Source organism: Bos mutus, chromosome 16 (assembly GCF_027580195.1).
Source record: "Bos mutus isolate GX-2022 chromosome 16, NWIPB_WYAK_1.1, whole genome shotgun sequence".
NCBI classification, from domain to species: Eukaryota; Metazoa; Chordata; class Mammalia; order Artiodactyla; family Bovidae; genus Bos; species Bos mutus.
In genome coordinates, this window is record NC_091632.1 from 42,275,818 (window position 1) to 42,291,103 (window position 15,286).

Sequence of the window (15,286 nt, forward strand, 5' to 3'; positions counted from 1 at the left end):
AGAAAATTGGACAATGCCAAGTGCTAACTAAGACATGGAGATTACAAAGTTAAAGATGTGGTTACCCCTTGTCATAGATTATACTTAAGATCTGACTCCATTCTTAGGCATCTACCCATCACCTGTGCTGTACGATATGGCAGCCACCAGCCACGTTTCTTTCTTGAACATTTGAAATGTGGAGAGTGTAAGTCAAGAATGGAATTTTTAAACATTTTATTTAATTCATTTAAATGTAAGAATTCATACTTGATTCAGTTATTGAAAAACTTAAGTATACTTGGAACAATTTGAGTCGATGAGCCTACTTTTTTAACCTGTGAAAGTCGCTCAGTTGTGTCCGACTCTTTGCAACCCCATGGACTATACAGTCCATGGAATTCTCCAGGACAGAATACTGGAGTGGGTAGCTATTCCCTTCTCCAGGAGATCTTCCCAACCCAGGGATCAAACCCAGGTCTCCCGCATTGCAGAAGGAGTTTTAACCTGTAAGTTGTATGAAATCTACATACAGATGAAATATTTCTAATGAAAACCTACTGTCCAAATTGTGCTGTGAGTGTAAAATACACTGCAGATTTCAAACACTTAACACCAAAGAAAGGTAAACTATCTGAGTAATTTTTCTACACTGATAACATTGAATGAAATGACCATAGTTTGGACACATGCATAATCAGTCACTCAATCGTGACTGACCCTTTGCAACCCCATGGACTATAGCCTGCCAGACTCCTCTGTCCATGGAATTTTCCAAGCAAGAATACCAGAGCAGGTTCCCATTTCCTCCTCCAGGAGCTCTTCCCGACCCAGGGATGGAACCCATGTCTCTTGTGTCCCCTACATTGGCAGGAGGATTCTTCACCAATGGTGCCACCTGGAAAGCCCCATAGTTTGGATATAGTGGGTTAAATAAAATAGATTACTAACAATTTTATTTGTGTCTTTTTACTTTTTTAAAAAAGTAACTTTGACATTACACGTGTAGCTCAAAATTTATATTTTTCTTAGAGAACACCAAGACTCTCACTTGTACACAAGGAGATGTGTGCAAGAATATACATTGTAGCATAATATGTAATAACCAAATAAATAGACACAAACCTGGAAGTTCCTTAACAAAAGAAGGGGGGAGGAAATAAATTGTGGTTTATTTACACAGTGAAAAGTCACCCGAGTTAAAATGAGTGAATTAGAGTTACATGTATCAGCATGCATAAATCTAGATTGCAATGCTAGATGGCAAAAGCAAGGTGCAGAAGGCTCACTAATCATACAATGCTTTGAAAGCATGGAAAATATTAGGACTCATTTGTGGATACATTTTAGTCTAATAAAAGGATAAAAACATGCATGGAAACTGTAAACAACCAGAATCCAGGTGGTGGTAACCAGAACAGGGTAGAGACTCAGAGACCTCTAATTGTGTCTGTAACATTTTGTTACTTGCTGGAGAGGGAGTTTGGTATGGTTTCCCGAGTAGCTCAAACAGTAAAGAATCTGCCTGCAAAGCGGGAGACCTGGATTTGATCCCTGGATTGGGAAGATCCCTGAAGAAGGCCATGGCAGCCCACTCCAGTATTCTTGCCTGGAGAATTCCATAGACAGAGGAGTCTGGTGGGCTATGCTCCATGGGGTCGCAAAGAATCAGACACAACTGAGCAACTTTCACTTCACTTCAAGATATTTCAACAACTTGTTTGATGGTCAAAGCTGCTTGGTTTCTGGTCATAAAATTTCAAAGAACTTTAGTCTTCGGTCCTTCTCAAATCCAGGGTTGTCTGCCCAGTGATCCTGCCATTTTCCATGTTTGCCGGCTAGTGGCCATGGTGAGGTCTCCCATGTGTGTGTTCTTGAGAAAAGTGATTTGGCATGGGTTTGTTGGTGTCCTTTCATAATTTTTATTTGTTTGTTTTGGGCTATGCTGGGTTTTCATTGCTACGCACAGATTTTCTCAGTTTGTTGCGGAGAGCAGGGTCAGTGCACAGGCTTCTCATCACAGTGGCTTCTCTTGTTGGAGAGCACAGGCTCTAGAGTGCATGGGCTCAGTAGTTGTGGCACACGGGCTCAGCTGCCGTGTGGCATATGGGGTTTTCCTGGACCAGGGATCGAACCCATGTCCCCTGTACTGGCAGGCAGTTCTTAACCTCTGGGCCACCAGGGAAGTCCTGTAGACATGCTCAGTTGGCCTGCCAGGCTCCTCGGTTCATGGGATTCTCCAGGCAAGAATACTGGAGCGGGTTTCCATTTCCTACTCCAGGAAGTCCTGTTGGTGTCTTAAACTGGAGGCACTGCCGTGAGGGAGGCAGACACAGTACCCGCCTGTGATGAGAGGCTGGACGCTCAGCCTAGACAGTGACCTGGGGCAGCAGGAGCCACAAGCCACCTCCTGGCTGGGACTCCATCCTGAGCCTCCTGCTGGCAGAGGTCCTGACTTCGCGTTTTCAAAGGGTCCTTTTAAAGGACTCACCCAGCACACCTGAGGGCCTCACTGTGCTTTGCTTCCCTTGCAGGACGACTGGTATCTGAGAAGTGAAAAAGCAGGATGCCCCCCGGGGTTGACTGCCCCATGGAATTCTGGACCAAGGAGGAGAATCAGAACGTGGCAGTTGATTTCTTGCTCCCCACGGGGGTCTATCTGAACTTCCCTGTGTCCCGAAATGCCAACCTCAGCACTATCAAGAAGGTACGATCTTGACCTTAAAACTAGTCCTCAGAGCTTGGAACTCAGAGAGACAGAAAAAGTCTCACAGTCTCAGATTTGAGATCCTCTGCTATGAATTTTAAAAGACATGGGAATTCCCTTGAGGTCCAGTGGTTAGGACTCCGAGCTTTCTCTGCCTGGGGCCTGGGTTCAGATCCTGAAAGCCTCAAAGTGTGGCTGAAAAAAAAAATTAAAAGATAAAAATAATGTGCAAGAATTCTTTAAAACCCACAGTTAGAATCTACTTATCTTTCCAAATTCAGCTCCTGCCCTTATCATTGCATGTTGCGTGCATGAGTGCTCCGTCATATCTGACTCTTAATGACCCCCATGGACTGTGGGCCAACAGGCTCCTCTGTCCCTGGGATTTCTCAGGCAAGAATACCACAGTGGGTTGCCGTGTTGTCCCTCCCTAGATTCCCGTGAAACCTCCGGGGTACTGGTTCCCAGGGGGGCCTTTCATTCTCTCCATGCCTCTGCCCTCGTGTTTGAAACCACAGCTCATCCACGGCCACTTAAGAGTTTTACTGGTCTTTTGTCTTCAGAGCTGTCGTCATAGTCAACGGCATCTTTGGAAATAGTTTTTGGCTTTATTGAATCATTTTCATGGTGGATTACTGAGTCAAAGGATAAAACGTCTGGATGGTATTTGGCAGATAGTGTCTTGTGACCTTTCCAAGGGCTTATCCCACTTGCAAAGGGTGGGACTTCATGGGTCATGTCAGAGGACAAGGCCTTAGCCCCAGATTTGAAAACACTTGGGAGCAAAAAAAAAGGCGGGGGGGGGAGAGACGCAGTGAACCATACTTGAGTTTTGTTTAATTTTTTAAAATCTTCCCTTCCTGGGTGTTTCTTTCTTTCTTTTTTTTAATACTGGATCTTAGTTTCGGCATGCAGGCTCTCGTTCCCTGACCAGGGCTTGAACCTAGACCCCCTGCATTGGGAGCATGGAGTCTTAGCCCCTGGACCACCAATGAAGTCCCCCTGGGTGTTTCTATACAAATTAAATTTCTTTTTTTCCTTTTCAAAAGTATATGGACACATTGAAATTTAGGAGAATAAGAAAAAGTTAGAAGGAAAAGAATTACCCATGATCCAGCCATATGAGACAATCACAGTTAACACTTTAGCTGTTTCCTGTTTTCTTTCCTATATAGTGTTTTTTTGTGATTATTCTCTTTATGAATTTTTATATTCTTTTTCTGAGTTAACATTATAACATCTTTTTTGTGTTATTAACCTTATGTAAATATCATTTTAAAGTGAATCGTATTTTTCTGCTTACAGAGCTATCTATACATGCATGTTATTAAAATTCCAGTACTGTAGACACGTTATTAAAATTCCAACACCACAGAAATATAAAACATATCAGTCCCTGCAGTCTCACCTCATATCCCAATTCAATTTCAATTTCTTAATATTATTATTTATACCAGGGACCATATAGTAAATATCCTGGGCTTTGCTGGCCATATGGTGTTTGTCTCGATTACTCAGTTCTTCTGTCTGGGGTGGCAGCAACCGTAGATTGCATGTGAGTGAACTGGCATGGCTGTCTTCCAATAACTTGGCAAACAGTAGCTTGCCAAGTCCTGGTCTACAGTAATTATTAATTACTGTAATACATTCGTTAATTGTTTTATGATAATAATAAATTATTACTTATTTTAATAATAAAATTTATTATTTTAGTAGTAATAATTACATTTATTATTGTTTTTATGGGAATGGTTTTTTTTTTTTTTAAGATAGAAAGATTTTCTTTATTAATGACCCCAACCGTATTTCTTTAGATACAGGAGTTTTGAACTCAAATACTTAGAGAAAAAAAAATATGGAACGCTTCACGAATTTGCGTGTCATCCTTGCGCAGGGGCCATGCTAATCTTCTCTGTATCGTTCCAATTTTAGTATATGTGCTGCCGAAGCGAGCACGGGAATGGGTTTGAATGACATTCACTGTTCTACAGCTTGGGGTTTCTCCCCACTGAATGCTGTATCTTGGTACAGCATTGTGCCCTTGGTACAAGTATCCTTAGGTTCCATTCACACCTGTGTTCTGTCCCTTTGCATTGTTGGAACATAATTATCCATCCCCCGTGGGAGAAAAATAGGGCCGTTCTCTCCTTTTCCATCTTTTCTGTGACTCAGCGGTGAGCACCTTTGCACTAAAACTTGGCACCCTGGGGACACCTCCACCCAAGGCCACACACTGAGCAGAGCCATCAGAGGTGTTTAGGGTCCCCTCATTGTGTTAAACTTTTCTGAATTAGTGGCCAGCGTTGAAAGATCAGGGTGATGAGCTCCACAGCAATTAGCTGGGTGCCTGGAGGTTGTGTCTGGATGGCCATCTCTCAGAGTAGCCTAGGGGAGACCGGAGGACCGGCCCTCAGCTCCAGATGTTAGCACCTACCTGGTCCCCTTCATAGAAGGGCAGGGTCAGCGACTCCTAATGACCCTGTGGACCCTAACCCTGTGGTCAGTGATCAAGGCATGGAGAGGGTAGTGGTCCCGGGATCTTGCCTTTGCCCCACCGGCCCGGGGCTCTTGTGGCCCCGCCCACGGCCCCGCCCACCTCAGGGGCGGGGCTGACGGGCCACTGTCTTCCCAGGTGTTATGGCACCGAGCCCAGTACGAGCCGCTCTTCCACATGCTCAGTGACCCTGAGGCCTACGTGTTCACCTGCGTCAACCAGACGGCGGAGCAGCAGGAGCTGGAGGACGAGCAGCGGCGGCTCTGCGACATCCAGCCCTTCCTGCCCGTCCTGCGGCTGGTGGCCCGCGAGGGTGACCGCGTGAAGAAGCTCATCAACTCGCAGATCAGCCTGCTCATCGGCAAAGGTGCCCTGCTGGGCCGGGCGGTCCTCCCTCGGCCGGGCCTGCCCCCGCCCCCCGGGCCCCACCCCGACCCCCCCCTCAACCCCGCCCCTGATCCTGACGCTGACCTGGCTCCATCGCCTCTCAGGCCTCCACGAGTTTGACTCCTTGCAAGACCCGGAGGTGAATGACTTCCGAGGCAAGATGCGCCAGTTCTGCGAGGAGGCGGCTGCCCGCAGGCAGCAGCTGGGCTGGGAGGCCTGGCTGCAGTACAGCTTCCCTCTGCAGTTGGAGCCCTCGGCGCGGAGCTGGGGGCCAGGCACCCTGCGCGTCCCCAATCGGGTCCTCCTGGTCAATGTCAAGTTTGAGGGCAGCGAGGTGAGCTGAGGCTCCTGCCTGCCCTGTGTGCTGCAGGCAGGCTGCCCAGTCCCCCTACGAGAATCCCAGTCCCCTACCAGCCTTCCAGATCCACCCACCTTCCAACAACATTGTGTGGTATTTGTGGGTTATCCATTGCACAGGAGGGGTCAGCCAAACTTCCCACCAGGCGAGTTGCAAGAGGCAGAGTGATCAGATAGCTCTGGTTCTCAGTCTGCTCATGTATCCATCAGGTATTTCCTGATGTTGGCCACGTGCCGTCATCAGAGGCTGCCCTCACAGAGCTCACAGTTAGGGGGTAGGGTGTGCCTAATACATGCAGATGGGCCACACACACCGCCCCCCAACCCCGCGTGTGCCCCTATGCCCTGTGGGCTCCCTGCAGGTCTGGAGGGCTGACCCTCCCTCCTCCTCCTAGGAGAGCTTCACCTTCCAGGTATCCACCAAGGATGTGCCCCTGGCACTGATGGCCTGTGCCCTCCGAAAGAAGGCCACGGTGTTCCGGCAGCCGCTGGTGGAGCAGCCTGAGGACTACACGCTGCAGGTGAACGGCAAGCACGAGTACCTGTACGGCAGCTACCCCCTCTGCCAGTTCCAGGTGAGGGCTGGGTGCTGGGAGGGATTCCTGGGTTCCCGCAGCCCTTGCCAGGGTCAGGGGTAGGGGTGGGGGAGCTGCTCCTCAGCCCGTCTTGAGCCCGGCAAGCCAGATCTTGGGCGTCACGATGAAGGTGTCCCCATGTTGAACTTGCTGTCCTCATGAACAAGGGAGGTGGGCAGGGAAAGGAAGGGCCTAGGAGAGACCCCACCCCAGAAGGCCTGGCATGAGCAGTGGTCAGCGTGGGGGGGGTCCCCAGGTAGTCAGTGGTCCAGGGAACAGTTGGGGCCGCTCACCCTGTGCCCCCATCTCAGTACATCTGCAGCTGCCTGCACAGTGGGCTGACCCCGCACCTGACCATGGTGCACTCCTCCTCCATCCTCGCCATGCGGGACGAGCAGAGCAACCCCGCCCCCCAAGTCCAGAAGCCACGCACCAAACCACCCCCCATCCCCATGAAGAAGGTGAGCCAGCACCCTGCTCTTACCCTCTCCACCAGCCCTTCCTCCCACCCGTGGTCCAACCCTGAAGCCTATTGGGCAACACTGTGGGCCAGCAGTCTCCTGCCCAGTTTCATGCCTTTTGATTGCTCAGGATTGAGAATTGGGCCTTCGAGCTGGGGTTGGGGGCCTGTCTGGACGTCCCAGGGCAGCCTCCAGGCCTGGCTCTCCAGCTGCCCTCTCTTCCTGCTCCTCCTGCTTCCTGCCCTGTAGGCAGGACTGTGTGCCCTGCAAAGCTCGGGGGCCTTGGGGCCATGGGGGTGTCCCTACGGCAGGTTTTCTGGTAAAGGATGGCGCTGTGGGCAGGTACCGAACCTGGCTGTAAACCTGCAACACCCTCACCCCACCCCCAGTGGCCACAGGCCTCATCGACCTCCTCTGAATTCCTCTGCCTTAACTCCCTCTTCTCCCCCCAACCCTGCCCAGCCCTCCTCTGTGTCCCTCTGGTCCCTGGAGCAGCCTTTCTACATCGAGCTGATCCAGGGCAGCAAAGTGAATGCCGACGAGCGGATGAAGGTAGGGGCAGGCTCCTGGCCGGGAAGGGCACAGGCAGTGTGTGTTTTCTGCAAAAACACGGTGGCTGTGGCCTGAAGGGGTGGCAGAGGAAGAAGGGAGGGGGGTCACACGAAAGCCACCTGACCACATTACCCAGCATCCCTGCCTGGGGTGGTTGTGAGCGGCTTCAAAACAGGAAAGGGGGAGGGGGGTGGGCCGGCCAGCCAGAGAGGCCGATTCGCAGAAACCAGGCCCAGTGAGTTCTGGGTATTGACTTTGGTGGAGGTGGTGGGGCCTGGCCCAGCCCAGGGATGTGGAGCTTGGGAGGTGATGGACACAGAAGAGGAGCTGCTCCAGTGAGCCAGGGGGCCAGGCCCACTTCTGAGTCATATACATGCCCGCCTCCTCTGGCCTCAAGATGGCCTGTGAGATGCAGGTTTTCTCGTCCCATTTGCAGAATGGGAAACCCAGGCCCAATGAAGCCAGGGCTCTTTGGGGAGCACTTTCTGGCTGGGGTAACTTCACACACAGGGCAGGTCTGGTTTCCCGTAGACGAATCACGGAAGGGTGCATGGAGGCAGCTTTCTGACTGGGGGGGTGAGAGCAGAGATGGAGGACACAGGGAAGGGTGTTATCTGGGATATTAAATCCTTCCCTGTCTAGAGGGACTCATGCAATTCTTGGGTGCTTGACCAAGAGGGGCCCCTGGAATTCCTGAGCCCCAATAGGGAAACGGAGGCCCAAAGCAGAGCAGCAACCTGCCCCGGGGTCCCACAGTCAGTGGGGAGCCGCCCACGCCACCCTCCCCTCCCCATCACTCATTCCCCCTCAGGCAGCCAGTCATCCCTTATTGGACCACCTTCAAGCACCTGGTTGGGGAGGTTCAGGCCCACTTGAAATAAGGATGTTTCAGGAGGATATTCGAGCCCTAGCGGGAAGGGAGCATGCAGGGGGAGAAGGGGCCCGGCCTCTGCCACCAGTCACCTGCATGCACCTTCCCCAGCTGGTGGTGCAGGCCGGGCTCTTCCATGGCAATGAGACGCTATGCAAGACGGTGTCCAGCTCGGAGGTGAGCGTGTGCTCGGAGCCCGTGTGGAAGCAGCGGCTGGAGTTTGACATCAACATCTGTGACCTGCCCCGCATGGCCCGGCTCTGCTTCGCGCTTTACGCTGTGATCGAGAAGGCCAAGAAGGCCCGCTCCACCAAGAAGAAGTCCAAGAAGGCGGTGGGTGGAGCTTGTGGGAGTCACTCCCTGCTGGTCCGGTCCTGTCCTGCAGCCCCCTGGGGCTGCTGTTCATCCCTCCCAAGCATCCCAGCTGGCACGCACACATCCTGGGAATGGGGTCTGGGTGGGCCTGCAGACCCCGGCCTCCTCCCCATCACCCCACTGGCCACCCCCTGCCCTGCTGGTGTGTGATGGTGCTGGAATCCTGGGCTTATGAGCAGGGGTGCTCGGGATATCTAGACCTGGGCCTTTGGTCCTTGAGGGAACCTGGAGGCCTCTCCCTCGGGTGGAAGGAAAAACGCAGTGTCCTCCCAGGGAGCAGGGAGCCTGAGTCAACAGCCAGCTGGGAATGGAGTGGTGGTTGAGCACTGAGTCACCAGGACCAGGCTGTGACTGGCCACCGAACTGCACTGACTCACTGGTTGACTGGGGCCAGCTCTCTGGGGCTGCTATGTTCTGTGAGAGGCTTTCTCAAGAAGCCGAGGGTGGGATGTGTCTGGGAGCAGTAGGAAACCAGTGTGGCTGACCTTCCCGGCTGCCTCATAGGGAGTGTGGGTGAGGGCAGGGCAGCGTGGCCTGACTGGAACCATCTTGCAGTTGAGCAAACAGAGGCCTTTGGGGCGGCTGGCCCTGACCCACCTGGCTTCTTTCCCAGGACTGCCCCATTGCCTGGGCCAACCTCATGCTGTTTGACTACAAGGACCAGCTCAAGACGGGCGAGCACTGTCTCTATATGTGGCCCTCTGTCCCAGGTGGGCCCAGGCCAGGAGGGAGAGGTGGGAGTGTGGGGTGCATCCGGACGTGGCGACATTCCCCTTGCAACTCCATCTGTCCCTGTGTCCAGACGAGAAAGGGGAACTACTGAACCCCTGTGGGACCGTGCGGAGTAACCCCAACACTGAGAGTGCAGCCGCCCTGGTCATCTTTCTCCCTGAGGTGGCCCCTCACCCTGTATACTACCCTTCCCTGGACAAGGTCAGTGAGGGGGTCCTCGCCATTTGGGGTCCAGGGCCCACCCTGCCCAGAAACCTCAAGGCTAAAGATGAGCCGTCCCCACCCTGCCTCTGGGGTGCCCATGTCATGGTCCCTGCGCCCTGTGAATTGCCCAGGGCTGGGGGCTGGGTCCCCACACACATTTGAGGGCTTCCTTGACTGTCTGAAGTCCTCATGTGTCCTAGAGTGGTGGTTCTCAACTGGGGCCACTTGTCTTTTCAGGGGACTTCGGGCAATGTCCAGAGACAATTTTGGTTGTTAAACCTAGCTGGGGAGATGCTCCTGGCATGTCATGGGAGGAGGCCAGGGATGTTGCTAAACACCCTGTAGTGGATGGGACGATCCCCACCACTGAGGGTCACTCGCCACGAAGTCAGCAGTGCCAAGGGATTGACACCGACTCCCAGGGCCCCCCACCCAGGCTCTCCCAGGTCCCAGGGGCACTGCTGATATCAGGGTCACTCTTGCAGATCCTGGAGCTGGGGCGGCTTGGAGAGCATGGACGCTTCACGGAGGAGGAGGTGAGCTGGGGGCCGTGGGCAGTGGGGTGTGGACCTGGTTGCAGCCCTCACCACTGCCCCCCACCCCACCCCCACCCCGCCTGTGCCCCTCAGCAGCTGCAGCTGCGGGAGATCCTGGAGCGGCGGGGTTCCGGGGAACTGTACGAGCACGAGAAGGACCTAGTGTGGAAGATGCGGCACGAGATCCAGGAGCACTTTCCCGAGGCTCTAGCCCGGCTGCTGCTGGTCACTAAGTGGAACAAACATGAGGACGTGGCCCAGGTGGGCGGCGGGGGCGGGGCCGGGATGGTAGGGGGCGGAGCCCGGGGAGGGCGGGGTGAGCGGGGGCGGGGCGGGGCGGAGGCGGGTAGGGCGGGGTCGGGAGGGGCGGAGCCTGGAGCCAGACGCAGCCCGCACCCCCGCCCTGACCGCTCGCATCCTCCTCCAGATGCTCTACCTGCTCTGCTCCTGGCCTGAACTGCCCGTTCTGAGCGCCCTGGAGTTGCTAGACTTCAGCTTCCCCGACCGCCACGTGGGATCCTTCGCCATCAAGTCCCTGCGGAAACTAACGTGAGTTCCGCGGGCTTCCTCAACCTCAGAGGGCAGCTTGGCCCCCACCGCCCGGGGCCTAGGCACCGGGTGGGGACCTGCCCTAGGGGTCTGCTCAGATGAGGCCGGCCTCCCGCCCCAGCCCCGCCCCCTCGCCAGCCTCAGACCCTCTCCCAAGACGCGGAGCTCCAGGCCCCAGCCGGCCTCCCTTCTCTGCAGGGACGACGAGCTTTTCCAGTACCTGCTGCAGCTGGTGCAGGTGCTCAAGTACGAGTCCTACCTCGACTGCGAGCTGACCAAATTCCTGCTGGACCGGGCCCTGGCCAATCGCAGGATCGGCCACTTCCTCTTCTGGCACCTCCGGTAGCTGGACTCACCTGCAAGGCCACGGGGAGGAGGGGCCTCTTGCCTGCTGGCCTCGCGTTTCCCACCAGATGGCCGGCCCGGGTGTTCTTGGCAGCCTCCTATGGGTCTGGGAGGGGCTGTGTGGCCCCACCAGGCGAGGCTCAGCCCCCGCTTCCTCCCCCCAGCTCCGAGATGCACGTGCCGTCGGTGGCCCTGCGCTTCGGCCTTATCATGGAAGCCTATTGCCGGGGCAGCACTCACCACATGAAAGTGCTGATGAAGCAGGTGAGGTGTGACACCCCACAACCCCGCCTGCACTCCATGACCCCGCCTGAGCTCCGCTTCCAGGCAGAGTAGCGCCCTCCCATCTCTGTAGAACCCCGTGGGCCCCGCAGGGGCTCAGAGCCTGCTCCTCACAGTCCACCCAGGACACCCTCCCATCCTCCCGGCCAGGGGGAAGCACTGAGCAAACTGAAGGCCCTGAACGACGTCGTCAAAGTGAGCTCCCAGAAGACCACCAAGCCCCAGACCAAGGAGCTGATGCACCTGTGCATGCGCCAGGAGACCTACCTGGAGGCCCTCTCCCACTTGCAGTCCCCACTCGACCCCAGCACCCTGCTGGCTGAAGTCTGGTAAGTCCCAGGCCCCGGCCAGGGCCTCCCCTCCCCCAACCCCAAGCCAACCCCAGGCCTTGGGGAGGTCCTGCTGCTGACTGCTCTCTGCCCCTTAGCGTGGAGCAGTGCACCTTCATGGACTCCAAGATGAAACCCCTGTGGGTCATGTACAGCAACGAGGAGGCAGGCAGCGACGGCACCGTGGGCATCATCTTTAAGAATGGGGACGGTGAGCAGGCGGGCCCCAGGGAGGACCCAGGGAGGCCATGGCTTCCACACACCCTGCCATACTGCTCTGGGTGGGGAGGGAGACCCTGCTGGGGGCGGAGGACTCCTGGAAGGTGAGCTGAGGAAAAGACAGAGTCCCGGGACTCGGGGGCCTGGGCATGGCTGGGATTGGTGAACCCACCGGAAACTCATGCCGTTCCTCCCCGGGGCGACTGTGCAGACCTCCGCCAGGACATGCTGACCCTGCAGATGATCCAGCTCATGGACATTCTGTGGAAGCAGGAGGGCTTGGACCTGAGGTGAGAGGCCTTCCAGTCATCCACGTGTGCCTGTGCCAGGCCTAGGACTGTATCCTGTTGCAGGGGCCCCCTGTCAAAGCTGACATGACTGCCTCAGCCTGAAATAAGACTGGCTGGTCTAAGAATTTTGTTGTTTTTGTTTAGTCACTAAGTCATGTTCAACTCTTTTGTGACCCCGTGGACTATAGCCCACCAGGCTCCTCTGTCCATGGGATTTCTAGGCAAGAATACTGGAGTGGGTTGCCATTTCACCCTTTAAGGGATCTTCCCGACCCAGGGATCGAACCCCTGTCTCCTGCATTGACAGGCGTATTCTTGACCACTGAGCCACCCAGAGGGACCAGTTTAAAACTCGGGATCAGGGAGGCAATAGGGCCATAGGATGAGGATAGAGAATGCCAGCCCTGGCCCGTGGCACCTGTCTCCCTCTATGGTGTCCTTTGCTCCCCAGCATCCCTGGCTTTCTGCTCCATCTTCTTCATCCAGTCACCGGGATTTTTCTTTTTGAACAAACATGGGCTTAGCCAAGGTGCTGACTTTTCCTCTCTGCATCTTGGGTTCTGGTATGACATCTCTAAGGAACTTCCCTGGAGCCCTGGGAGTCAAGGGCTCCTCCCCATACCTCCTCTTTTGCAGCAACTTGAGTAGCATCTCCTTTGGCTTTTGTGGGCTAAGCTCCTCAGGGTCAAGCAGCCCTTGGGACAGCCCTTGACCACTATGTCTGCCTGCCCCTCCTCCCACCCGGCTAGGATGACCCCCTACGGCTGCCTCTCCACTGGGGACCGCACAGGCCTTATCGAGGTGGTGCTTCACTCGGACACCATTGCCAACATCCAGCTGAACAAGAGCAACATGGCGGCCACGGCTGCCTTCAATAAGGATGCTCTGCTCAACTGGCTCAAGTCCAAGAACCCTGGGTAGGTTTTGCGCCCTCGGGACAGACAGCCTCTCCTTCCCAAGGGGTGGAGTTTGGGAATCAAAGGCAAGAAGGGCCTGTGACAGTCTCTGGGGTTTCTTGCTCACCCGAGGACCATCCCATAGACACTGTTGAGGGGTGGGGCAGGTCTCTGTTCCCACAGGTATAGGTTAGTTACTGCCATGTAACAACCACTCTGAACTTTGCTGCTGCCGCTGCTAAGTCACTTCAGTCATGTCTGCACCAGGCGCCTCTGTCCATGGGATTCTCCAGGCGAGAATACTGGAGTGGGTTGCCATACTCTTCTCCAGGGATCTTCCCGACCCTGGGATCTTATGTCTCCTGCATTGGCAGCCAGTTTCTTTACCTCTAGCACCACCTGGGAAGCGTTCCCCCGCCTCCAAACTTTAGGAGCATAAATCACAAATCTGCAACTTGAGCTGGCTCAGCTGAGTGGTTCTTCTGCTGGAATCACTCATGCAGCTGATCTCATCAGGTAGCTTGATTTGCCTGGAGGGTGGCACATCTGGGGCCTCTCTCCATATGGCCTCTCTTGCCTTAGCTTCCCTCTGTAGCAGTGAGGAAGGTTCAGGAGCCGTAAGGTGCCTTAAGGACCCAGCTCCAGAATAAGCCCAGCATCACTTCCTCCATGTTCCATTTGTGCAAGCAAGTCACAAGGCCAGAGTAGAGGGAAGGGCACAAGGACTTAGTAGAAGAAGCTGCAAAGTGGCGTGGCCATGGTTTCCATCCCCACCCCCCAGGGAGGCCCTGGATCGAGCCATTGAGGAGTTCACCCTCTCCTGTGCTGGCTACTGTGTGGCTACCTATGTGCTGGGCATTGGCGATCGTCACAGCGACAACATCATGATCCGAGAGAACGGGCAGGTGGGTGCCTGTTGGCTGGCCCCAGGCCCTGGCCTCTGTGCTCTGCACAGAGCTGCCAGCAGTACCCCCTCCAAGCCCTCCCAGCTCCTTTGGGCCAGGCGCCCTCCTTTCTGACTCCTTTTCAGTCTTTGCTCTCCCCTCCCCTCAGCTGTTCCACATTGATTTCGGCCACTTTCTGGGGAATTTCAAGACCAAGTTTGGAATCAACCGTGAGCGGGTCCCGTTCATCCTCACCTATGACTTTGTCCACGTGATCCAGCAAGGGAAGACGAATAATAGTGAGAAGTTTGAAAGGTGGGAGTGCCTTAGACCCCCCGTGGTGCTGGGGGCCCCAGGTGGAGTCAGCTTATCCCTGGAGGGGTAGTGCTGGGGGTGGGTTAGAGGAAGCTGGGGTGGAAGTGGCCGGAAGGACCCAAAGCCCCCTCCCCGGCCTCTCCCTGCAGGTTCCGGGGCTACTGTGAGAGGGCCTACACCATCCTGCGGCGCCATGGGCTCCTTTTCCTCCACCTCTTTGCCCTGATGCGGGCGGCAGGCCTGCCTGAGCTCAGCTGCTCCAAAGACATCCAGTATCTCAAGGTAAAGGCCAAGGCAGGGCCCCATCGGGCAGGAGACCAGGGAGCCCGACTTCCTGAGACCTCCCAACCCCCAGGTGTGATGGACCCACAGGGCCCACTGGCCTGGGACCTGGATCTGGCAGGAAGCAGCCGGCATTAACCCGTGTTCTGCCGGTACCTCCTCTGGCCCGCCCGCCGTCCCCCACAGGCTGAGGGTATTTCCACTTGCACGGGAGGGTTCCCTCTGTGGTTAAAAGATATTTTTCCTTCCTGTGTCTTTTCAGTTTGTGAGACTCTGGGGTGGGGAGTGAAGGGCGGTGGGGCCACAGCCCCTGCCTGGTGTTGTTTGGTGCCCAGTTCCCAGGATGAAGCCGCTCCCCTGCTTCCTCCTCCGGCCAGCTTCCACTGGAGAAGGCCAGGTCCTCTGTCCACATGGGGCTTTGGGGCCAAGACCTCCTGGCACAAGCTGACATGTTATTTTGAGGATGGGTTGGGGGGCTGCCTTGCTTTGGGGTCAGAAGGAAGAAGCTCTTCCCCGGGGAGATGCTGTGGGGTGCTCTCCTGACTCCTCCGTGAGGAGGGGGTGTTACCTGCCCAGAGAGGGCAGAGGTGCAGGGGGGGGCAGGGGTCCCTGTTGAGCAGGGCCCAGCCCGTCAGGGGGACACCCACTCCTTCGGTTTTGCCCCA

The 15,286-nt window shown here is 55.3% G+C and overlaps 1 protein-coding gene and 1 non-coding gene across 13 annotated transcripts in view; one reads left to right on the forward strand and one right to left on the reverse strand.

Annotated features, from left to right (window-relative positions):
* PIK3CD (phosphatidylinositol-4,5-bisphosphate 3-kinase catalytic subunit delta) overlaps nucleotides 1–15,286 on the forward strand; it is a 61,950-nt gene that overhangs the window by 44,512 nt on the left and 2,152 nt on the right. For 9 of the 12 annotated variants that reach the window (XM_070385195.1, XM_070385191.1, XM_070385200.1 and 6 more), the window contains 21 exons: nucleotides 2,514–2,686; nucleotides 5,319–5,547; nucleotides 5,672–5,901; nucleotides 6,320–6,499; nucleotides 6,811–6,960; nucleotides 7,423–7,512; nucleotides 8,495–8,716; nucleotides 9,372–9,468; nucleotides 9,561–9,691; nucleotides 10,180–10,230; nucleotides 10,324–10,491; nucleotides 10,658–10,779; nucleotides 10,978–11,121; nucleotides 11,289–11,388; nucleotides 11,557–11,735; nucleotides 11,834–11,946; nucleotides 12,166–12,244; nucleotides 12,994–13,161; nucleotides 13,922–14,045; nucleotides 14,194–14,339; nucleotides 14,489–14,621. In XM_070385195.1, coding sequence (XP_070241296.1) covers nucleotides 2,546–2,686; nucleotides 5,319–5,547; nucleotides 5,672–5,901; nucleotides 6,320–6,499; nucleotides 6,811–6,960; nucleotides 7,423–7,512; nucleotides 8,495–8,716; nucleotides 9,372–9,468; nucleotides 9,561–9,691; nucleotides 10,180–10,230; nucleotides 10,324–10,491; nucleotides 10,658–10,779; nucleotides 10,978–11,121; nucleotides 11,289–11,388; nucleotides 11,557–11,735; nucleotides 11,834–11,946; nucleotides 12,166–12,244; nucleotides 12,994–13,161; nucleotides 13,922–14,045; nucleotides 14,194–14,339; nucleotides 14,489–14,621 — 2,997 coding nt within the window. In that variant the 5' untranslated portion in view covers nucleotides 2,514–2,545. Of the gene's footprint in view, nucleotides 1–2,513; nucleotides 2,687–5,318; nucleotides 5,548–5,671; nucleotides 5,902–6,319; nucleotides 6,500–6,810; nucleotides 6,961–7,422; nucleotides 7,513–8,494; nucleotides 8,717–9,371; nucleotides 9,469–9,560; nucleotides 9,692–10,179; nucleotides 10,231–10,323; nucleotides 10,492–10,657; nucleotides 10,780–10,977; nucleotides 11,122–11,288; nucleotides 11,389–11,556; nucleotides 11,736–11,833; nucleotides 11,947–12,165; nucleotides 12,245–12,993; nucleotides 13,162–13,921; nucleotides 14,046–14,193; nucleotides 14,340–14,488; nucleotides 14,622–14,883; nucleotides 15,279–15,286 lie in introns of those variants that run through there. The other 3 variants (XM_070385202.1, XM_070385201.1, XM_070385203.1) reach the window with 3 other exon arrangements.
* On the reverse strand, nucleotides 4,536–4,642 carry LOC138991317 (U6 spliceosomal RNA). The gene has a single exon (XR_011467339.1). It is a non-coding gene; the product is annotated as a U6 spliceosomal RNA (small nuclear RNA).